This window comes from Falco naumanni, chromosome 1, assembly GCF_017639655.2.
Source record: "Falco naumanni isolate bFalNau1 chromosome 1, bFalNau1.pat, whole genome shotgun sequence".
Classification (NCBI taxonomy): Eukaryota; Metazoa; Chordata; class Aves; order Falconiformes; family Falconidae; genus Falco; species Falco naumanni.
Window position 1 is genome coordinate 115665534 of NC_054054.1, and position 23766 is coordinate 115689299.

General features: G+C 40.6%; 1 protein-coding gene across 1 annotated transcript in view; it reads left to right on the forward strand.

The window, feature by feature from the left end:
• The first annotated feature begins 4495 nt into the window (after nt 1-4495).
• The window catches only part of LOC121081302 (protoheme IX farnesyltransferase, mitochondrial), a 104587-nt gene continuing 85316 nt past the window's right edge, over nt 4496-23766 (forward strand). The window contains exons 1-4 of the mRNA XM_040580216.1: nt 4496-4609; nt 5153-5277; nt 6910-7234; nt 16334-16458. Coding sequence (XP_040436150.1) covers nt 4567-4609; nt 5153-5277; nt 6910-7234; nt 16334-16458 — 618 coding nt within the window. The 5' untranslated portion in view covers nt 4496-4566. The remainder of the gene's footprint in view (nt 4610-5152; nt 5278-6909; nt 7235-16333; nt 16459-23766) is intronic.

The following is a 23766-nucleotide window of genomic DNA, read 5'->3' on the forward strand; positions in this document are numbered from 1 at the left end:
GGCTGAGCAGCACTTCCACAAAACAGTTAATGTGTGTGTACCAAGCACTTCCTGAGCAGTTGCTGAGTACAGGAGATCAGTTATGCAAGCTGTTTCTTCAGTTTTAATCTGATTTCCTCCCTCTGCTCTTAATAAATCTTATTTTTATTAGATCTTTTGAGTCCTAGGCAGCTTGGGAATTTCACATAGATTTTCCAGGAAAAAGAAAGACCTCTGAAAGGAGGTATGAAAAAAAAGAGAAAAAAATAGAAAGGGGCTCTGGAGAAATTCAGGCAGCAATTCCCAGCTGAAAGAGCACAGGACACAGGTCCTTTTCTTGAGAATGTCATTTTCAGGGCAAAGGGCTGCTGGCAATAGCTATTGTTGACTCTGGCTGAGAACTTTAAGGTAGAAGAGGTATCACTGCTTGTCAGAAACAGCAAAGTCAGGGTGAGTTAAAAACAGATCGCTGATGTGATGGTGGGTTGCAGTGGCTATGTAGCTCCTTTGTGAATCTGCGTGGCTTGTTGCTGTTGCCTTAAGGCAGGTCTTGCCATTTATTAGGGGTGATTCCCCTCATGCTGCCTTTGGTAGGGTTCGTCTCCAGTCATCTTGCTGTTTACTCCCCGTCACCTGCATGTCCGCACCAGATTTGACGTCAACTTCAAATCTGATTGCAGCTGAATTTACACCAGGCTCTCGGCAAAGATCTACCTAAGGAAAGGTTGGAAGATTTTGGCTCAAAGTAAGCTATTCTAGCTCGTAGTCCATCACAGGTGGTGAGTAAGCAACACAGGGCTTGCCAAAAAACGGCATACCACAGGGTCAGCACAAGGCCACCTTTGACAGCTGGGAAGAGGCAGCAGTTTCTAGCTTCTGCTGATTTCCTATGGTATATTTGAACTCTACTTTGGGAAAGAAATCAGTCTGGCATACCACTTCAAAAAGGCTACTGAGTCCTGATCTACCAGGACTACTATTTCACTCATTCTTGGAAGCTTTCACTCCTCTGTAACACTGGAATCGACATGGTGGAAGAGTTTGGGGGTTTTCATGTTGGTTTTTTTTTACCTGCTACTTTCCACTTGGAGCTATTTGCTAGAAGGCAAATCTTTAATAGCACAGAATTTCCATGTTTCAGGCTCTTGGTACGAGTAGATTTTGCTCCTGGTTGTGGGGTTTCTTTAAGACCAAAATATATCTATGCTTTGGTCTTGCACTGACATGAAGCTTGTGCATCACAAATGCCGATTTGTAGAAAATCACAGACACAGACAGAGACACCCCCCCCCCCCCCCCCCCCCCCTTACAAGTGCCTCAAGGAACTACTTAACTGGTCATCAGGATCACCAGGAGTTTCTCAGCCACTGAAGCTGCAACAAGCCCTGACTCAGGGAGATCTCAGCAGGGATGTAAGTTGTTGTTGATGTAAGTAGTGTTGAGTAGAGAGATCTTTTGCTCAGTCTAGATGCCTTAAGCAGTTAATCAACTTTCTATCGTTATGATCTGGCTTGGCCTTTAATACTTTCTTAGTTCTTCTTATCTGTTATTTCTGGTATGTCCCAGTGCCCTTCACTTTGGACACCATTCCTTCTGTTACATACTGGGCCCCCAAAAAGCAAATACAGTTGAGCTTCAGCTGACCAGGGTAGAATTGCACTAAGCTCAGGCTTCCCCCATGGTGTATTACTCAGCTACACAACAGTCACAGTTCTGAAATGATCTGTAAAGGTTACCACAATAACAGCAGGATGCCATCTTATTTATTTTGCACTTGGCTTTTAGAGTTCCCTATCTGAAAGTACATCAAGTCTCTGTGGAGCTCTAACATCAATGCCACATTCTACGAAGCAAGGAAAATACAGTATTTTTACAGTTGGTCTTTAAATCATTTTCTGACAACAAATCAATCTTACAAGAAGTCTTGTTGGTGTTATGAGTAAGAGAAGGAGAGATTTTGAGATTAAAGTATAATAATAGTTTGCTGTTTCCACAAATTTGCCCTTTTGTGTATCAAACTATTGCATTCTCCTGCCGAGATCTAATTAAGCCCCACCAATGAGATTTATGATAGTGCTAATAGGAAAAAGGATCGTATAATGCTGTTAATATGTGCTCTATAATTAACATTAATGGGAGTCGCGTGGTTAAATGCCCCTTGCATCACCCTGAAAACAGACCTGTAGGTGCAGTGTTTACTTTGTGACTGTGGGGAAGTAACCAGAGGTACTGAGCAATTGCCCATCTCAGCAAGCAGCAAAAAAGTTAGGGATGCTTCAGGAATCGCTCTGCCTGCCAACGGCACTTGACCTTGGAGCCCTGTGAGAGGCGAGTCTCCTCCTGCAGCCCTGTGGTCCTGTGACATTGGCACCTGGGTTTTATGAACTAGGATGTGGGTGCTGAGCGGGGAAGGTACTGAGAGCTCCCTGGCAGGGCCATAACCCCTTTTCTGTAATCCCCTGCCCAGGCGCATTCTGGAGCTTTTAGTATTTCATGGATCCAGCTTTTGCAGAACCAGCACTCTGCAGACCTGAACCTCTGCTTCCAAGATCCAAAGGCTGTGGAGCCATTCTAGGCTGAAAAACAATTCTGACATTTGGATGCTTGTGTCCACTAAAAATCCTGAGGTTTGTTTTTTTTTCTCTCTCTAGGAGTAGCTTTAGTGGTTAAACCCAAACGGGTATGTGACATTCTATGTGCCCTAAATCATCATTATTGTTTCACAAGGAGGTATTGCTCTGTCTTGAGGCCCGTGGATAACATTCTCCTTAATTAGAAAAGTAGTGTTTTACCTCCTCTCTCCAGGGGTGCAATTTATTGCCCAAGTGAAAGGCAATGAAAATCATTAAACCTTAAATCTCAGCCCTGACACAGAACACTCAGCTACCTCAACCTTTTCCTCTCTGACCCAAACTGCCCTAAAACCAACCACCCCTTCCAGCCCTCTATGTAACCATTGTGTGCGTGTGTGCTGCATGATGTTTATTTTATTTTTGCAGGTGTAAATTTAAGTTGAGGCCAAATCTGTGGAAGTTACAAAAGCTAGAGATGCAAACAGGAACTGCAAAGTGATATATGCTCAGTGGTGAGAACTCAGAGTAAAACAGGATATTAACTGTAAGAAATGTGAAGTCCTAATTTCTCCCCAGCTCCCCAAATAGAAAGAGAGTGGATATAAATGCTTCGAAGTAGGATATTCTTGGTGAATTAGAGTGAGTGTTTTCATTTTATCTTCCTAATAATGATTTAAGATGACTTTTGCATGAATTTAAGCACTATAAAGAAATGAAAGCCTGGGAGGAAGATGGTTCTGAGGAAGATTTCCATGTTAAAATATTGAGAATGATCTTCAAAAGCATTTAAGTGACTTATAGCCTACATCTCCTGAACTTAAACTCTTTAAAGAAAACATTTTAAAGATGCCTGGGGGTGCAATTACGCTTTACGGCTTGAGCAGTCCTAACCATTCCCTTCCCTTTTAGTTCAGACTCCAGTCCAAGGCCCCTTCCTCTGTGACTTACACCAGTTTTCAACCTTACGGACCCTGTGCAGGCTGAGTTCAAACACTTAAACCAGCAAAATGACCAGTTCCTTCCCTTCAGGTTAGCAAGTTCGGTCAGCCTAGCAAAGGATGCGGCCACCCCCAGAACTTGTACGAAGGGAGGATGAGATGGCAGCTGGGTCAGCCCTTCAGTCAGACCTCCTGCCACACATAAACTTCACCCAAGGAGTATAGAAATCAAACCTTCATTTTCAAAAATTACTTCAAGAACCAAATACAGATATTTTATTTTTTACCAAGCCTTTGACTATTTAAGGCTCAGGTCCTTTGGGGAATGAGACTCCATGTCCTCAAGAATGAATCTATTTTTTATTAGACCATCTCTGGTTGTTTCACAAGTATTAAGTGAACTCCCCTGAAAGTTCAGGGCACCCTCCTGCCCCCTCCCACGGACCCGCTGTTAACTGGAAAGGTGCCCAGGGATGCAAGGAGGGAACCGCAGCCAGTGCCCGCAGCAAGCAGCTGGGAGGACACCCCGGGCAGGGCCTGGGCTGCCTCTTCATGGCAAAGGTGCCCGAGGCCTCCAGCCCGGCCCCAGCACCCACCCGGCGCCTTAGGCAGTTATGGTACCCCAAAACCTGGGGCCCACCGAGCGGTTCTCCCCCGCGGGGGGTATTTGTGGGTGACTGGGGACGCTGGGGGCCCCGACTGCCGCCCCACGCACCCCCCCACGACCCTGAGGCGCTTTTAGGTGCTTCGCGCCGGGGCGCAGGAGGCGGCGGGCTCGGCCCGGGAGCGGCGGGGCCAAAGGCGCCCCCCGCCAGCCTGGCTGGGCCAGAGCCCCCGGGCTGCGGCCCGTGAGGGGGGATGCAGCTGTCGGCGGGACGGGCCCGGCCTCCGCTGGTGGGGTCCCGCTGCCGGTGCGACCGCCGCGGCCCAGCCCCCGCTGCCGCCTCCCCCAGAGCCCACGGCCCCTCCCGCCCGCCCGGGAAGCGCCGACCCGGAAGGCGTTTAGCGGTCATGCCGGGCAAGATGGCGGCGCCCAGGCGGTGAGGGGAGAGGGCGGCGGGAGCAGCGCTGCGGTCATGAGCGCTGCCCGCCGCTGCAGCCCGCCCCGGGCGCTGGCAGGTACCGCCGCCCGCGGGGCAGCGAGGCCTCGGCGGGGGCTGGGGGCGGGTGGGGGCCCGCGGTCGGCGCTGTGCGAGGCCGGGGGGGCAGGCAGGGCCTGGCAGCGGCGGGGGCTGGGCCGGCCCTGGGGCCGTGAATGGGCCCCGGGGCCGCGCTGTGTCGCGTTGTGCCCCGCAGTGTGTCCCTCTGTCTCGGGTCACAGGTGTCGTGTCGCGCAGGGGTGTCCTCTTGACGCGTTTGACTTTGGTGCTGAGAGATTTGCAAGAAAACCCCCAAATCATTAGGGCAAGCCTGCGCTTTCAGCCCTGACACTTAGAGCCTGCATAACGGGTTTTTCCCCACCTGAGCAGGCCTGGCCCCTGTTTGCTGGGGGCCTTGTGTCGCAGTTGGCAGTGGGCAGTGGTCCTAGTTAGAAGCAAACTCAGAGAAGGAATAGGAATCTAATGTTCTTTCTTTCTCTCTTTTTTTTTTTTTGGTTGGTTTGTTTGGTTTTTTTTTTTTTTTTTTTTTTTTTTTTTTTGTATTGTATTGTACTTTAAATAGGGCTATTTGTCTGGCATCTGAAGAACACTGGAATACAGCAGATACCGTGCCAGTGTCTGCATCTTTGCCATGTAGCCAATGACAGACTAATTACATTTCAGTACTTCAACTTCCTTAAACGAATGGTAAGTCAGGGAGTGTATTTATCCTATTTTTCTCATTCTTTCAATTCATTTTGTCACATGTGATGAGTCAAAATGGAGATTAGTTGATAAAACCAATACTTTTTTATCAGGCAAGCTCAGGCAGTTCCAAGCATCTCTTTTTCTGCACTGCATCGGGGTTGAGCATTTGGCGTCTAAAGCGTTTGAGGCTGGAGGAAACCTGCTGTAGCAGGGGCAATGCCTTGTGCTGCGGTGTGCCCCCTGCTTGACAGGGGGCTTTAATGTGCCTCTAAAGCGGGGCACTCTCCTGCTGTTGAGAAACATGAAGAGATATCTAAAGTTACTGTTGATAAAAATGCGAATAAGAAAATCAAATCTTGGCTAGCAGTCAGACCAGTGGTAGATGGAACTCATTTGTGGAGGTAGTGTGATCTGACTGAAGAGTTAATCAGTTAATTTGAATCAAAAGTCCTGAGCCTGCTAACTTAATGGATTGCATTCTATAGTGTGCTGCTAGTTTTAGGTATTAGAAGAGCTGTAATTATCATTCAAACCTTCAAAATTCTATCTTCTTCTTTGAACAGTTGTATCGCTTGTAAGAGAATGGCAGTAAGAGACATCTTACTTTTCCCTGAGTTGTGTCCTGTCATGAAATGTGGATAAGACTGAGTGTTATAGCTAATGACTGCTTTGATCACAAGGAGCATGTACATCTGTTGGTATTTTTTGAGCTTCAGTCCTGTATGAAGCAAGAGATCGGGGTCTCTTCTATGCTTCTGGGGATCACCAGAACTTATCAAATTTTTTTTTTTTGCTATGAAACTGATCTGTATTCACATGACTCATTCAGGGTTTCTTATCTCTCTTCCACATTATAATTATTGTGTACTTTAAACCGTGATTAGTTGAAAGCTCAATCTTTTTATACCTGTCTCTTGTGCTTGAAATATATAGAATATTTTGGGAAAGAAAATATATAGGAGAAGTTAAATGCTCTTTTTCTTATTCTGTAAGAGTTCTAAAAGAGGAAACAACTCTCTTCTAACTTTCTGTTCAATATATGTTCATTTTACTCCTGTTGAAGATTGTTGCGTAGTTAATTAGCTGGAAGTTTGGTATAAGTAGTAATACCCTAGTGTGGGAGGTGATTTTTTTTATCATAGGAAGTAGGTTGTATTTTCTTGGTATTTTTCTGATCTTTTTCATAGCTTAAAGATGCAAAAAGTTTAATGCTTATATTTGGAAAGTGGAGTTGTTATGGGCATGCGTGTGTACCTCTTTGTTTAAAGGTCACTTGGTCGGGGTATTATATTGAATGATTTTATCTGGTGGTTTTGAATAGAGTTTGCTGTTGAAGCTGTGGAGGAGGAAGTAGGTTTTTTTTATCCAGAAGCAATTATTCAGGCTTAAGTAAACTATTGATGCAGTTGTGAGTTGAAAAGCTGCTTTTTGTGAAATCTCATCCAACTTCAGAAAGTTTCTTGCATGTGAAAAAAGTGTTTGATATTCAGGCTAACTCAGTCACGTCATCATAGGAAGTAATTCTCCTAACAGAAAGAAATAATATAGCAATAATACTGATGTTGCTAATTAACTGAAATGGGCAGAAATACCTTCTTAACTGTTCATCTTAACATTTCTTATTCTATTTAGTATGTAACTCAGTACAACAAAGACCTCAGCCAACGAGCCAAACCCAAGTCAGATTCGGTTGCATCTCCTTTTCGTGAGCTTCAGCAATTGGATCAAGAAAAAAAGGTTATACACAAGATTAGATCAATTTCACCTGTTCATCAACCTTCGTCTGAGACATCAAGTGGGAATGAGTTGAGAGAAATGAAGTCAGCTGCAGAAACTGAAGACTCAGTCACACCGGTAAGAGCAGAATCCAAAGAAGACAGACAGTGGAAAGAAATGAAACTACGGCTGGATGATTTGCCAGGAATTTTGGCACGGTTGTCCAAAATTAAACTTACAGGTACTACTGGTCATTTTTTTCACTTCTGTGTATCATATTTTGATATCGGAGTTCTTTAGCATGTTATAGGCACTGCGTGGGGTTTTGTGTAATAATTGCCATTTTACTGACACAAAGTTCCTGGATCAATTTCATCAAATGTGTGCAGGGAGGAATTGTTATATGAAACATTTCATAGTTTTCCCATTACATTTGTTTAAAAACAGTGAGGAGGAGCTTGCATGGTATTGTCAGCTAGCTTTTTGGGAATCGCAAGTATACATTATTACAAAATAAGGTGAACCTGGTTTAGGAAGTGAATTTAGAAGCATTGTGTTAACTATTTAAAGTTGTCTTGCTTAAGTTTACCAATATTCTGTCTTAGTTACTTACCTTTGACTTTAGTACTGCTTATTGTGAAATTAATATTAAAAGTACCAGCAAAAGGCAGTAAGAATAATTTCCTACCTTATAGGAAAATGAAATTTTCTAAAATAAGGTATAATTTACTTTCCTAGTTAATGATAGTGTTGTACTTTCAAACCAGCAGTCTGTTAAGCAGTTGCCTTGTAGCCTAACTACATTTTCCTTTGTTCTAATAGTAATACTTAACAACTATAAATCACTACTTTGCCAATAGGTAGTGCTATATATACTTTTATGTCTAAGGAAACTCTAATGATCTGACCAAACCCTTACATCTTGTTTGTATTGGGGCCAAATACAATTTCCTAAGCCCCTGCTGTGGTGCTTTCTGCAGTGGGTGAGTTAAATTCTTGATAGTACAACTATTGTTCTCTGCCATAAGAATTTGTTATAATAAAAATCCTGAGTTCAATTTACTTTTGGAAACCTTTTGTCTTGCAGTATGGAAGTTTTCATTGTTTGTTTCTCCACGGAAAAATTGTACTGATGACAACCAGTGCACAAGGGTTGTTTAAATTCGTCTCTAATAAAAAACCTTATAGTTCTTAGTGTTGAGGAGGCATCTCATGTTTTGGACTTGGCAAAACTGATCTTGTCTGTATGTCCAAACGCTCTTCCTTACTATTTTTGAAAAACCTCAAGGTCTTCATTTTGTGCTGGTAAAGGCTTGAGTTAGTGGACTTGAGGGATGTATGATGTGTCTTTCGATACTTCACCACATCATTTCTACGTATTAGCTTTGGTAATTTCAAATGTAGGTATCGAAAACTCTTACTAGCACATTCAGCAGTTACAAGGATTATTGTACTTCGGATTTGCAACAGCTTTGTGACACATACAACCTCAACTACTGCCTCTTCTTTATTTCTACATAATACAGGTCTTGCCTCTTCTCCACGCTGTTTGGTTTTAGTAATAATTTGTTTCTGTTGGGCTCACCATGGATAACTTATAAGTGCTATTTGAACAATTGGCTCTTTTGGTATATTTTCAGTGGGGTCATTTTATTTAAGTGGCTCTTTTATGTGAACTTGAAATCTGTGCTAGTTATTGAAGTAGAATTAAATTTAAGAAGTCTCAATAGATCCAGAAATTAAAAGTTAAAATTCCATGGTAAAGTGACCAGAGAGAGTGGGAGAAAATGAACTGTTGGTTTAAGCACTTGAAATGTATTTTCTTATGTTTGCTGATACTCTGTCTGGGTAAGCTCTGTGTTAGTACCACATCTGAGTATTACTGGGGCTTCTCAAAATGGGAGTTTCAAGAACTGCAGCAAGATGGAAGAGAATTGTTTTTCTGGAGAAAATAATTTTATGTGGTACTTTTTTGTGTGGCCTTGGTGTTTCTGCAAAGCTTTTCAGCAGCTTCTAGTAGGCTCTTTTAAATGCAAAAGGCAGTGTTAACAGGCAAGCAAGTACCACTCTGGTTTTAAAATAGGGTGTTACTTGAAAACTGTAGGAGGCTAAGGTTGCAGAAATTTGTTCCCTTTAGGACTTGTTTTGTATGAGCCTTTGTTTTGAGATGTGTTGTTCTTGATCCAAGGCAACTGTAGTAAACTTTGTACCTGTTGAGAAGGTAGAGAGAGATAGAAAAAAAACCCCTTAACCTCTCTTCTTGTTGTGATCTTTTATGTATTTGGTGGGGAAAATGACCTGGGTGGGGAGATTTTCTTGGAAGTAGAAGGTGTAACCGGGCAAGCTGGATGAAGAGGCCTTTGTAGGAGGGGAGTTCTGTTGCTGGTCTTTATTGGCCATGGGATAGCATAGGGGATGAACAGGAAAAGTACTGGGTGTAGCGTGTGGAGCAAGGAAGCAGAATTAGCTTTTTTCCCTAACTTGTGTAATCATTTAGACAAAATGTATATTCTGTAAAGAATATGGTGGTGTAGTTCTTTGATTTTATTTTTTTTTAAAGAAAAATAAATTCTCCTGAGGTCAGTTTTTAAGTTACAAATGACACACAGCTCAATTCCTTTCACCCATGAAGTTCTGATAGATCTTGTATCCCGTGTGCTTTTTTTGGCAGACTCTTTATTTATACTTTTTAAGAGTATGAAATAACAAAACCCCAAACTTTGCATTATGCTAAAATGGGACTTCCTTATGCCCTTTTCTTTTCCCTCCGCTGAAGTAAAGAGACTGTTTGTTTGTATTCTGAACTGTAATTCACCTTTGAAAGGAAATGAGTTTAGCTATTACCATACCCTCCTGCTTCATGTAAACTGCAGGTCTTGTGACTGCTATTAGAAGCTCTGCCTTACCAACAGGAAAGGATTTTTGTTTATATTCTTTTGCCATAGAAAACAATTAGGGAACTTCTAATTACTTGTCGCATAATCTACCTTTTTGGGTTCAGTTTCCATTCTTTCCTTTCTCTGTGGTGTTCTGTGTTGGCTGCTGTCTGAACAGCTGTATCTTACCAACCAGGCACTTGGAAAGCTAATGCATCCGTCTTAGAAGTTTTTTCAGAATTATAAATGTCATTGTTTGCAATTTAAATCTAAAGTTTATGTGTAACTGAAAATAGGAGAGACATGTGAAGATACAGTAAAAGGAGGAAATTCTAATAATTTATAATGCAAACATTAAGAATTTCAGGTTGTCTCATCTTCTTAAATTTAATTTCAAGTTTACACAAACAGTGTTTTCCCTGGTGATCACAGTTGCAAACTAGGATGAGCTATGTGCAAAAAGACTGGAAAATTGAACTTCAGTTTTTAATTTGGAGGAAGCGTGGTGAAGGCACGATATAAAAAATGCTGAGTATTCTCATTAGATATTTCTCTATGGTTTGTGAGCATTTTCTCATTGTTGCTGCTGTGAAAGATGTCTCACATGTTGGTCTTTTGGTGAGCACAACCAGCTAGATGTATAGCACCTTACCTAGCACCTTTCTGAGTAGATGTATAACATGGGTCAGATGTAAACTTAACTGCTCATTTCTAAACAGGTGTAGAATTTTTAATCTAAGGTCTGTTGAGAAAGGGGCTGTGTTTTTAGTATATCTCTCTGTCTACTGCACCTGGAAGAGTTGAGTCCTGACTCCAGGCTACTGTAACATGGATTTCCTTCAGAAAGTTATACAAGAGCCTCTGTTTCAAATATTTATCTACCTTTCCTTTATCCTGTATTTTAATGTACTACAGCTACCATTGTTATTTGTCTTTGCAAATGTAGTAATACATGTTTAAGGATTCTTTTTCATTCACAATTGTGTATTAACTGTTTGGTTTATCCAGAGATCATGTGCAAAGTCACAGTCTCTCCCCTGACGTCTGTCTATTCTTTTATGGCATCTCATTGCAAAGCGCTTTTACCTTCCAACTCTTCAAAGGTGTTTTAGAGTTTTGACAGTATTTTTTTCAAAGTACATTTTAATAGTCAATCCATTAAGGCATGTTGAACACTGCTTTTCTGTACTGGTTCCTGAAGGCTTGGTTCAGACCTCACCAGAGTGGCTTCTGCTCTTGGTACCTTGCTTTGGTTTGGTGTGTGCGGTATCCTTGCAGAGTAACGGGGACTCCAAAGGGACACTTCAGGAAGGCACCTAATCTGTTTTCCCCCAAGGCAGGATCACCTTTAGGTGTGGCGTTCCTGACTTGATGTTGCTTTGTCTATTCTTGAAACCAGTGGGGGAATACACAGCTTCCCTGGGCAGTTTGCTGCAGTGTGTTACTGCTCCTACTGCTGAAAGGCCTCTTTGTGTCTCTAACAGAAACCCTCCTTTGCTTCGCTTTTAGTATGTTACTATTTTTCTAAACACTAAGAAATCTGGAAACTTCCTCAAAGTAAGGTTCTGTTTTGCTGGGTTTCTCCTTGGGGGTGTAAGATGTTTGGTTATATCTAGCTCTCGGAGAGTTCAACCCAGTATCCAATTAACGTTATGTGGGAAGAGTTGAGAGTAAATTATCTGGTTTTGTCATTGTGTATACCTTAGAGCTAAAATAGGCCAGCCTGAGGTGTTTATGCCTCTGTAAGAATCTAGAGTAATTAGTCACCTTTAATAGAGTCATTCCAAGTTTACCATACTCAGATCAGAACCAAACCTATTGTGCTTTTTTCCTCATCAAAGTGTAATGTGCATTTTATGAACAGAATCACAAGACTGGTATAATCAGTCTTCTCTGAGGAGGCCCATGAATTTATTTGATGTTTGTTTTAAGGTAATGATTTACATGTAGTTTTGATGCCATTTGATCACTAGTAGCTCCTTCCGCAGGAAGAGGATGTGGATATCCTCCAATCGGGTGCCAGTATTCTTTTAAAGATCGATTTGGAAGCATCTATGCTTTAGGTTCAAATCTTTTTTAAAATATGTGAATCTTGGCACAGAGAAAATGTATTTTTTTGTTGTAAATTTAAACGGGAGAGTCTGGCTTGATATAAGGGGAAAAAAAGTTTTGCCATGAAGACAGTCAAACTTTGGAGCCCGTTGCCCAGAGATGATGTGAAAATTCCATCCTTGGGAGATGACAGCCCTAAGGGACCTGGCCCGAGTTCAGCATTGACCTTGCTCTGAGCAGGAGGCTGGACTTGATGATCGCCTGAGAACCCGCCCAAGCTGAATGACTTGGTGGTGTTGCTGGCAATGTTAGACAAAAACGTAGGCGCTGACACTACCATCTACAAAATGGTGCATGGTTTCTATGTCATGGCCTTACTGACCTACCTGTAAGTTTTGCAAAGTGGCCACATACAATGATTTATGAGCATTTTTACTTTTGGAGACTACAAACTAGAGCATTTTTTCATCCATCTCATTTTAAGAAAATATCTTATCTTTTTTTTTGCTGGAAAACAGCTGGAATTTATTTGATGTGTTGCTTACATACGAATTTGTGCATTAGCAATCCTCTAAAAAATGTTGAACTAGAAATCAGAAGCTTGAGACATTTGCTACTGACTTAGGATATGATCATGAACATTCTGCTTCATCTGTCTGTGTTGTGTATTTATAAAATAAAGATGATGGATGTCAGCCTTTGCATAATGACTTGAGCATTACCAAACTGCTACGTAATGGAGCAACAATGATTAAATAAGGTGCTTAAGTTGTGTTCATAGGCTAAATATCTGGTAACAGCAGCTCTAGCAAAAATATCCATTTGCTTTAGTGGGGTTCCAGTACTTTTCATTCTGGAATAATGACATTTATTATGACATTTATTCTTTAAATGGTAGCTTTAATATAGCCAAAAACTTTGACAAAGATTTATCAATGTATATTGTTTAGATTATTATTAGTCTATGTTTTTTCTCAGTTCCAGATGTATTTCATATGTCTGTCAAAGTAGTTCTTATTTTGTGATTATTAAAACAGTAACTATTATCCTATCAAAGAAACAAAGCTTAATAGCGGTAGCTTCCTGGCAATTTGTTTTCTGTGCTAGAAGGAAAACAAATGAAATAAAAATAAACTATTATTACAGTTTATTTTTTGCAAGGCATTTTAAAATTGTTTGATGGTAAAAAGAGATTATCTGCTCTGTTCGTAATTTTGCGCTTGGATTTTATATGAGATAATGCAGAGACTTGTTTCAAATTATTGGCCCAAATTTAAGTTTGCTTTGGGAGTTTGGCCTTCTTTAGTGTGCAGGTCATAATCTGCAACAAAACTTAAGATACACCTACACCCAAACAAATCTAAGCTTATAAAGGAAATACTGGTCAGTTCTATAGCGTCAATACTGATGCTATGTTTAACTTCCCAGAAACCTATGTGTGAAAACTCTGGAAGGAAAATTCCATCAGCTTTTGGAAAGCTATTTCCTTTAAAGATTATGCAAACATTTGTAGTAAAACAGTGAAATTGTTTCTTAAATTAAAATAGAAATGCATTTGCTTTTGTCCTTCCACATGTACTGATCTATCATCGGTACAGGAGCAGAATGGAAATCTAAAGCTGAATTGGTTTGCTTTGGCTTTCTACACTTTTATTTTAGCTTGGCTACTTTTTAATACGAGGTAAAGAAAATATGGCATAGTGATTGGCATACTATAAATACAAATACAAGGATTTATAAAGGCAGATCACATTACAATGAAGCTGGAGAGGAACGTGAAGAATATACTGTAGACTTTTTAAATGTTTTTTTATGCTAGAAACATTATAATTCACTTTTTGTCACCAATTTATTAGCATTTTCTTTTTCATTTACATTCAAATGGGGGACAAATATCCCCTGTTAATTTTTGTTAAAGCTAAAGTTGTTTAAAAGACTGAAAATTACGTTTAGGCTGAGATCATGAGTTTGAATCCTGGCTTCTTTTTGAAGAGCATATATAATGCCAACTCTCATCAACAAATCTTGAAAGGATCAATTCCATCTATTATGCAATAAGGTGAAGTTAATTTGTCCCCTAAAGCACTAAACTAACAGGGATTAAAAAACAAACAGAGTCAATGACCTCATTCCCTTGATGTGATCTCAATTAAATATACTTTTCCTCCATGAGGGAAGTAGAAGAGTAAATTATTTCTTCCACAGTAAAAATAAACTTCCTAATCCAAAGGGAACATTTTCTTATTTACCCTTAACGTGTTGCATTTGATTTGCAGGGCGATGAGATGAGTCAGGAATGCCTTGTGTTCAGAACACTGCCCAAACAACCGAAAATACCTGTTTCAGTGGGATAAGTGAGAGGATGTACTACAACCTTTTTTTAATGAGATCCTGATAAGTCACACTGAAATGACTGGCTGAAATTAATCTGGAGAAATCAATGGGGACTTTAATTAGTGCTGTAGCGTATTAGAATTTCTTTGAGGTCAATGTAACGGTAATGTTACACTGACTGTTTGCCAATCTGCTCCACCTTTCTTCTTCAGTAAATGAGTTGGTGTTTTCCCATAATAAATTGGTGTAAAGTGCTCTCTAAGATAAGTTTTAATTAAATTCTTGTCTAGAAGTGGACGTGTGATTTATTATGCAAAAAAATGAATGTAATCACTCTTAGAAATGCAAGCGCCACTGTTTCGTGGTCATCTCTTCAGTGTATTTTTGAACTCTATCGGTCGTAAACCCTTGCGTTTCAAGTTGTCTTTTGCACTCGACTGAGAAGGATCCACGAATTCTGAAACTGAAGATGCTGTTGTGTTTCTCTAAGTGGGGTCCAGTCTCTCAGAAATGATCAGTGCCTTCATGTCCTTCAGTCTTGTCTGGTGGCGTTAGAGAATCTGGGGTTATTTCGCAGCTTCTTAGAGGGGTACAGCTCCATCATAGATCCACTGTATTTCAGAGGCAGCTGAAGGGGCTGCAGTGAGGGCTGGGTGCTGCCCTTGATGATGCTGTCGGAGGGAATCAAAGCCAAGGACTTACCTCCGTATCAGGCTGGTACCCTGAGACAGCCCTCGCAGCCAGCCCGTGTGACAGCCATCCGCACAACATCCTGTGAATCCATACCAAGGCTAAATAATTAATGTTTATAATAATATTATATGTATTATTGTAATAATATTCAGCTGACAATGGATTTTAGTACTTGAGCAAAGTTTTGGTGAGCAGCAGGTTTTCTTCACTGTCTTTTTAGGATTAAAACTTAATGAGGGCACAGTTCTTAAAATTAGCACTTCGCATGTGCATCCTTGGTGGCAGGTCTCTGCCATGATAGTTTTTCATCTGAATTAACACTGCCTAATAGATAAGCCATGCATTTTCAGTCAACAAAGGTTATTTATTTGTCATTTAACTTCAGACAAACAGGAGACTTTGTAGGAATCGGGAAGATAAGAACATTCTGATGCTTTGATTTGAGCTAGCTGAGGTCTGGAACGTGTAATTACATGCAGAATATAATTTAAATACTTTCTGTTTAATAACTATTAATTTCAGATTGTAAGGTTTGAGGTCATGAGCAATATATTCAGTCAGTGTGCTGAATTTTATGGTATAAGAAATCTTTCGTGTCATGGCAATTCTTGCCAAAAGTGAGTTTGTAAGACATATTATTTGGGTAATTATAATATTAGGATTGAGGCTTAGGTAACTTTCATTTTAAGAATGTGATTTGCAGTACTGAAGTTACAATTTTAGATGACAAAACTGAAGCAGATTTTTATTAATCCACTCAGTTTCTGAGGCTTTTAAGAGCTGCTGTGTCCATGTGATGATGTGATTGTACCTTCTGCCTGAAGTGGGCATGTCAAATGGGAACAGTGTGGGCAGATACTTGTACAGTGAGGTTACTGGCTTCACCAGCTGTAGCCTACATGCCCTGAGTCTCTTTTTGACTCTCTGCATTGCTTAAGTTCCTGCTATAATTTCATAGAATGTGTATCTCTTAATTTGAGATTTTTCTTACTGTTTTTCTTCTATGTTAGACTTTGCAATGGCTTATAAGTTATGGGAACAAATGTGCCTCCTGTACATGTTGCGTGAGGCAGTTTGATCCTGTAGCAAATCCATGAATTAGTTAACACAGACACACACATTTTATTCTCGCCTCTTCTACTAATGTGCTGATGCTTCTGGGTTTCTCATTTCATCCCTGACAGTTCTCCTTCTCATCTTTGACTTCTTTATGTAGAGTATTAGTATTGCATGCAGCTCCTGGAGCTACTTTGATCCATAAAAGTAGCAAAGAATTAATCTGCAGAATGGTTCTTACAGGCTTTAAAAACCTTAACTCTAGTGGTATGTACAAAGGAGACTGTTTCTTATTGATCCTTCAAACTGTGCTGTCGCTTGTGTTGCAGCCCTGGTTGTAAGCACTGCATCTGCTGGCTTTGCCATGGCCCCAGTCCCCTTTGACCTGACCTGTTTCCTGCTCGCCTCCCTCGGAACTGGACTGGCATCCTGTGCTGCCAACTCCATCAATCAGGTCAGTCCATCTCATCATCTGTACCGCAAACCGGTGTCGTCCTGGCTTCTGAAATGCTGCCAAGGGTTGTTGATGGCTGACTGGGAGCAGTGTGGTGGTGTGCCTTCAGCTGCCGCCTGAGCTCGGAGCCAAAGGAATACGTGTCTGAGAATTAAAGCAGGGTTGCTAGGCATAGTGTGTTTATTCAGAATGGAGCTGATGAGGTTTTAAACCTCCCAGTAATCATGTTTATCTTGATAATACTGACCATGGGTCACGGAAAATGATATGGGAAGGACTGTGTAATTGGAGTGTAAGAACAGCCAGCAGGGCTCCAGCTTTATGTGCCCAGTTCTTTGCTTGTGTTATTGTATGACCTTGTTGGATCTGCCTAAGAATGGCTCAGGGCACCTTTCTAGATGTCCACAGTGGGACTCTGGTGGGGTTTGTGTGCCTCTGTTCAGGCTGGAATCAGGGTATCTCCTGCACACCTACAAAACATACTGATAATCTCCATCATGTGGTAGCTGTTTTATGCTGGAGATGTTCCAGGTGCCTGGACTTGAGGCCTCATGGTGTGTGTGAACAGGCTTGGGGAGCTTGGTGCTGATTTCCCAGTTCTCCTGCAATCCAGCTGTGAAGCAAAGTTGCTGTTAGGCTCTTCCTGCATCCCAGAGGAGAGCCTAACTATTGAACAGGTAACAAACACTTGTAGTGTTGAATGGAGTTACAATCATTGTAGCCGTGGTCACGTTCAGTTGTATATATGACCTGGAAAAAGAAGTGGCAGTAGCAGTGCCACCTTTGATAGCACTTCAAGGTTTCAGCAGTCACTTGTGGGATGGGGGAGGCTGAGTCCTGGGACCCCAGTAATGGAACAGGGCTTGGAGGTTTCCTGTGATCTACATCCTGGTGTCACCTTGACTGAGTTGGGCTCTTTGATGTTTATACCATGTAACACCTCGGTTGTAGGCACCCGATGTGCTTTTTGAGGTTACACCCATAAGCACACGTCTTACTTGGGCTGAAGAAGTACAGGTTTTACTGTTCATTTTCACAGACTCTAAAATTGGGGTAGGCAGCTAACTTTGTGTCTGTTTTCCTTGCAAAATATGAAGGATGCTGCATGAGTTTTAGTTGCTTGGAAATATTTAGGTAGGCAGCCTAACTTGAAAACACTTAGCTAGCCTTGAAAAATAATTTTAAGTCAGTCACGCTATTTTCTAAAGTATACAATTCGTTGTCATATACCTATTTTTTCAAAAAAGTCTTGTAGAAAAGCTGTCATGACTAAGGTGAAGCTTTCTTGGGTTTGATACAATTGTAGAGGTACACTTTTTTTCTCCCCTTTTTTCCTTTACTACAGTTGTTTTAATATTAAAAAAATTCCTTTTGTGACTTATCAATCCTTTGAAACTTTTACTGTCCTGTTTACTTTCACCTTTGATGTGGATACTAGGGGACTAAGAGGAGAATTAATTATTACTTGTTTAGAGACTCCTGTGCAACTTGACTTTCTGGAAATTTTGATACATCTTCTGGAGATGATATTCACACACAAATAACTGGTTTTCTTTGTCTTCAGCTTCAATGTATTAATAGCTCGGTGTTGTATTTTATCTCAAAACTAGCCATTCTTAAACTCTTTAGAAGTCACTTTTTAAAATCTTGAGGTACTTCAGAGTATCAAAAATCCTATGCCATAATGTGGAGTTTGATACTTCTGAGGCTAGGATGTGGAGGGAAAGTTAGGAGTGCAGTGACTTTGTGCTTGGGCTCATAATTCACTGTTTACTCGCTGCTATCTCACCATAGGAACAGCTGTTAATATGCCTTTAAATAAAGAAGATTACTCCAGCCTCATGAAGTATAAAATTGTCTTTCACTATTTCAGCTGAAGGCTTTAAGTTCACACACTCGCTCATATTGAGCCAGTTGCCTGTGTAGACAGACCTTCAAGGCAACTACTTTTATTAAGGAATATAAAGAAACAGAGTTGGTAACAAAGCAAAAGATAAGAGCTGTGGTCTCTGACCTTGTTTATCAATGGATCCTTTTAGTCAACGAGTCTCTGGTGTTGCAGTTGGTGCTGTGTCTGAATTGGCTGGGAATTTAGTTTTCCAGAAATACTTTAAGCTTGGGTTTACGTCACGACCTTTGGGAAGGAGCACATTTGACTTGGAACTTCCTTTATTGCTACTTTGCTCTGTCCATTGCTCCCCATACGCATCCTCTCCTCTGGCAGCTCGTGACTCATGTTTCCCTTGTTGCTCCTTTCTGTCCCTTAAGGACCTTTTTATATGATAACTGTCTTTCCGTTTCCCATATTGCTATAAATCTGTACATCTTTAAGGGCAACTCATCTTTCCCACTCCTCGTTTCCCTGATAGATCTGTATTCACAATTTACAATCCTCAAATATGTCGTGGGAAGGTAAAGTGTTGATTGTGTAAGATTCTTCCCCATGATTTAGGACAGGATGTGAGGAGCCTGGTCCTGTGAAAATCTAATAGAGATTCTGTAATAGTTGTGGTATTATTGATACAAACTTCTAACTGTTCAAATTCTGTGGTTTGGGATTTTTTTTCCTTCTCTCAAACACTTCATTTTAGCAATCTGGTAGTAGCTGGGGCCAGTTTGCCCCCATTGAATTAAGCTGAATTAGCTATTTAGGTTGAATTAACTATTGGGGAGGGAGCCAGGACTATTCCAAGTAACGTACAGAGACCAAGAAGTCATGTTTTGTTTCTTTATGAAGTTGGTCTAAAATAATCTTTTAATTATCACTTCTTCTCTTGATTTCAGATGGTTGTGTGTCACAGCAAATAAAAATAAAATAAAAAATTTTTGATGTAAGTGCAAGAGCTATAAAGTTACAAACATTTCTCAGTGGAGGTTCTTGTCACTTTCACTGTCATTAACAAGAAGGTAATAATAAACAAATGTGAGTTGGCAACATTGTAGTTTTCCATTGTTTATAGAAGCACTGGATGTTTATCAACAAAAGCTGTATATTTAAAAACAAGCTTCACTTGTTTGTAAATCCATCAATTATAGCTGTACTTTCTGATAGAAGTAGAAACAATGTGCTTTTATAACAGACCTGTGAAACTGAATAACTTTTTAAGAAGCTGATACATTGTTGTTTGAAGATGGTGTTTGAAAATACCCTGGAAAATACAGGCAAAAAGTACTTGAGCATGGGCTGGCGTTAGGGGGAAATGTGGTGCCTGTTCTACAGCAAGGTCATTCTAGAAACGTTAGTGTAGAAAATGCCAAGAGAAGTATCTTGGAATAATTTATGTTAGACAGTAGTTTGAGAGAAACGGAATCTCTCAGGCTGGTGGAAAATGTTATAAATTCTGGGGATCTGGATAAATATCGGAGGGTCCTTGGGTTTTCCTGTAGCCTGTGTTGGGTCTGTGGGCTATAAGGGAATGAACTCCTGCTGGAAGGTGCCAAAGAAAAGATAGTGTTTTATTTCTGTTGTCCTCTACCAGCAGTTCTGCCTCTGCCTCACTCCTTCGTATCACAATACTTCAGAGTTATACTTCACACCTAATCTAGCATTTTAGTGGCGTGCTAAGCCAGTGGTCCCTGGTTCTCTTCCACATCACGCAACACTGCGTTATATCCTTTAGCCCTTCAGTATTGTACTACAACATGTCACCACTTTTCAGTCCCACCTGCTAAAACTGCTTTCCTCTTTTTTTATCTTTTTTCTTTCTTTTTCTTTTTTTTTTTTTTTTTTTTTTCTAATGGGGGTCTTTCTTTTTTCCATCATTAAAGTAACTTAAAGTTATTTTGGACAGGTGTTCTTTATTGGTGTTCCATCTTTTCAAAATACTCAGTATTTTACAGTAGTTTTTAATTAAAAAAAAATAAAATCACTTAATGCATTTACCAAGGAATAGACTGAGACACATTTTTACTGTAACATTACTAAGCTAGCTGAAACCACTGGAAAATCTCATTATAAGACATCACTCTTGTTAATAGTAGTTATGGTAAGGAAATGGAAATTTGTTCTGGGGTTTCATCTTGTAAACACTGTGTGTTAATCTTGAATAAAACAAATAATTATTCTTTGTGTATCACTTTTTTTATACTGTCCACTTTCCTGACTCTTTCACTGTTGTATATTGGTATGGGTACACAAGAAGGTATTTAACTTAGTTATTTCTTACAAGTGACAAAAAGGGATAATTAAAACATTGGTTTTCTGCTTGGTGAAGACCAGTTTTGTAACTGTTTTCCTATACTGTACTCACACTGTCATAGAAATGGAGTAGAATAAATTGATATTAAGTTAGTTGATACATCTTTTGCTTTTTTGTAGCTCTGGTTTTTGATGATTTTTGAAAGCTGACTCAAGTTTCAAGGAGTAGAGTCCTACATTTATATTATGGAGAAAACATGTCATTTTTGAGACTTCTAAGGTACTAGCCTCTGATTTATGGAGGAGGAGATAAAACATGAAGAGATGTTTACAACACAATACACGGCATTAAAATGTTAAAGGAATCACATGCACATTTTATATGTCAAGTACATTCTTCTGTAACTGCAGCACAGTTAAAGAGTGGGAGAGAGCTATAAAGATGAAAGCAGGATGTTTAAAATGGTTTGAATTTAGTAACAGAGAGGTAAAATGATGTGGTTGGATTTGACTGATGGTACCTTGCAAAGGAAGCAGACTGGGCTGAATATCTTAGCTGAAGTTAGAGAGCAGAAAATAAGAAATATAATAGATATGTTAACCAGAATGAGAGAACAAATGTAAGCCCAGTTGACATCCCTGTCCCTTCAGGGTCTGATCTGATGGCTGGGTTTTGCTCTTAATGTCATCCTCTCTTGACAGTGATGATCCCTTAGAAGTGTAGCTGTAGTGGGTGGAAAGAAGGGGTTTAGTGTTAAAATAATGGAGTGAAATTCCGGATCTGAGCTCAGTTGCCAGCCTGTGAACCCTGTGTATGATCTTTTGTATTAAGACAAACTGTGATGGTCATTTGGATACTGCAGGGCACCAGGCTAAATAAAGTCAGAATAGAGCAGCCTCTCCTCCGATTCTGAATCCACTTACTACCTCTGCGCTGCCAGAAGGATAGCCGTAGTCTTCACCTTTTATGGTATTTTACTGTTCTGTAATGACTTGATTGACCAGTACTCACAAAACACCTTAAAAATTGCTAAAAAAATAATAAGCCTGCTTAGATAAGCAAATATTGCCCCATCTTCTGGAGAAAGGTTAAGTGGCGCTTACAAATACAGTCACATTTTGTAATCTTCATCGTGCCGCCATTGCCTGTACATGAAGCTATGGCTTACTGTACTGATGGTCCGAGGTCAGCGTTTTTACAGGTTTTTTTGCAAATATGGGTTAATTAGCAATACTTGGATCCCAGGGAATAAAATGGGTGTGTTGATTCAGTTCAGATACACAGTTCATGCCACAATGGCCAAGCAACAACGTCATCAGTTGGAGTGATGCAAATGTGCTTGTATTTCTGCGCGCAATTATAATGAGTCGGTGTTTGTTGTGTTGTGCTTTTTGTAGTTTTCTGAATTACTTATGTTTAAGGTCATGTAACAGGATGAAAGGAATAGGAAGAAGTAAGTTTGAGGGGTTTTTTTGAATTTCTAAGTAAATGTTATGAAAGAATGTGTGTTGATGATTTTCAGAAGTCCAACACCTTGTTCCTCTCTCAAGATATATTGGCTGTAACTGTTTAAGCTTCCTGGGCCATTAAAAATTGTAATTCATTTTTTCAAGGGGGGGGGGCGGGGAACCCATGAGGAATTAGTTATTGTGAACACCTGTGTTGTTGGGAGGAGGAGGGTGACTGGAAGATGTGCCACCAGCTTCCATGGCGGAGCAGAGTCAACTGCACATTTTGTTTCAGAGTTGTCAAGCAGTAACAGTAATGAGATGCAGCATAAAAAAAAAAAGAGAAAGGTATTAACCCTGCTTTCCCCTGTTGCCCCCTGCCCCACCAAACAACTTTTGTGAGTGAGAAGGGACCTGAGAGGTTTCTATGTGGCTGGGTCCCACTGATCTTGTGAACACAGGTTTTTTTCACTTTTATCTTCTTTTATTTCTGCAAGTTTTACAAATGTTCTGGTTTAACATTGATCAGAGGCCCTGCAGTGCTACTTGTTTCTCAGTTTCCCCACTGAGAGATGTTTAATGCAGGGGTTTTGATCATAGAAGTAAAAGTGGTTCACATTGGACTATTAGACCCAAGTAAACTGTTTATTTTTTCACAGACACAGAAAGCAATGTAAAGTGATGTGACAGTAGTGGTTGTGTTCCTTTCAGAGAGTGCTGCTGTAGCTTCTGAGCAAATCTATAGACTCATAGGATCATTTGGGTTGGAAGGGACCTTTAAAGCCCATCTAGTCCAACCCCCTGCCATGAGCAGGGGCATCTTCCACTAGACTAGGTTGCTCCGTGCCCTGTCCAACCAGTCCTTGAATATTTGCAGGGACTGGGGCGTCCACCACTCCCCAGGCAACCTGTGCCAGTGCTTGTAAATAATTTGTTCCTAATATCTAATCTAAATCTTCCTTCTTCTAGTTTAAAACAGTTACCCCTTGTTCTATCACAACAGGCCCTGATAAAAAGTCTTATAAGCCCTCTACGTATTGAAAGGCTGCTATAAGGTCTCGCTGGAGCCTTCTGTTCTCCAGAACGACCCCAACTCACAGCCTGCCCTGACAGGAGAGGTGTCCCATCCCTCTGATCATTTCTGTGGCCTCCTTTGGACCTGCCCCAGCGGGTCCATGTCTGTCCTGTGCTGAGGACCCCAGAGCTGGAGGCAGTACCGCAGGTGGGGTCTCACCAGAGCAGAGGAGATGGGTAGAATCTCCTCCCTTGACCTGCTGGCCACAAAAAAACCCTGTTATAAGGAATCTGTTATAAGGATTGAATCAATAGGGGGAAAAAAAAAAGCCTAAGGGTTAAACTAATGCACAGAAAGTGGTGGTTAATGATAAATGCTTGGATTATTGAAGAAGTGGAAAAGAAAACTAACAGGAGTTTGGCAGTCTCTCAGACCCCTTTCTTTTTATTTCCCAGTGAAGGAATTCAACAACAAAAGAGAGAACAGCAACAGTTCTTTTTATATTCCCCCAAATCCAATGTTGGTTTGATGTTATCTCACCATGCTTAAACTCTTACTACCAAATAGGTGTTTTATTGAATAGCTGAAGGGATGTAGAGGGAATTTTTATTTAATGTTAATATGCTTTCATTCAGACACAAGTTGGAGGAGATGACCTGTCAGATCACCAGCCCATTGCCACTTGATGCCAGAGGTTTTTCTCCTC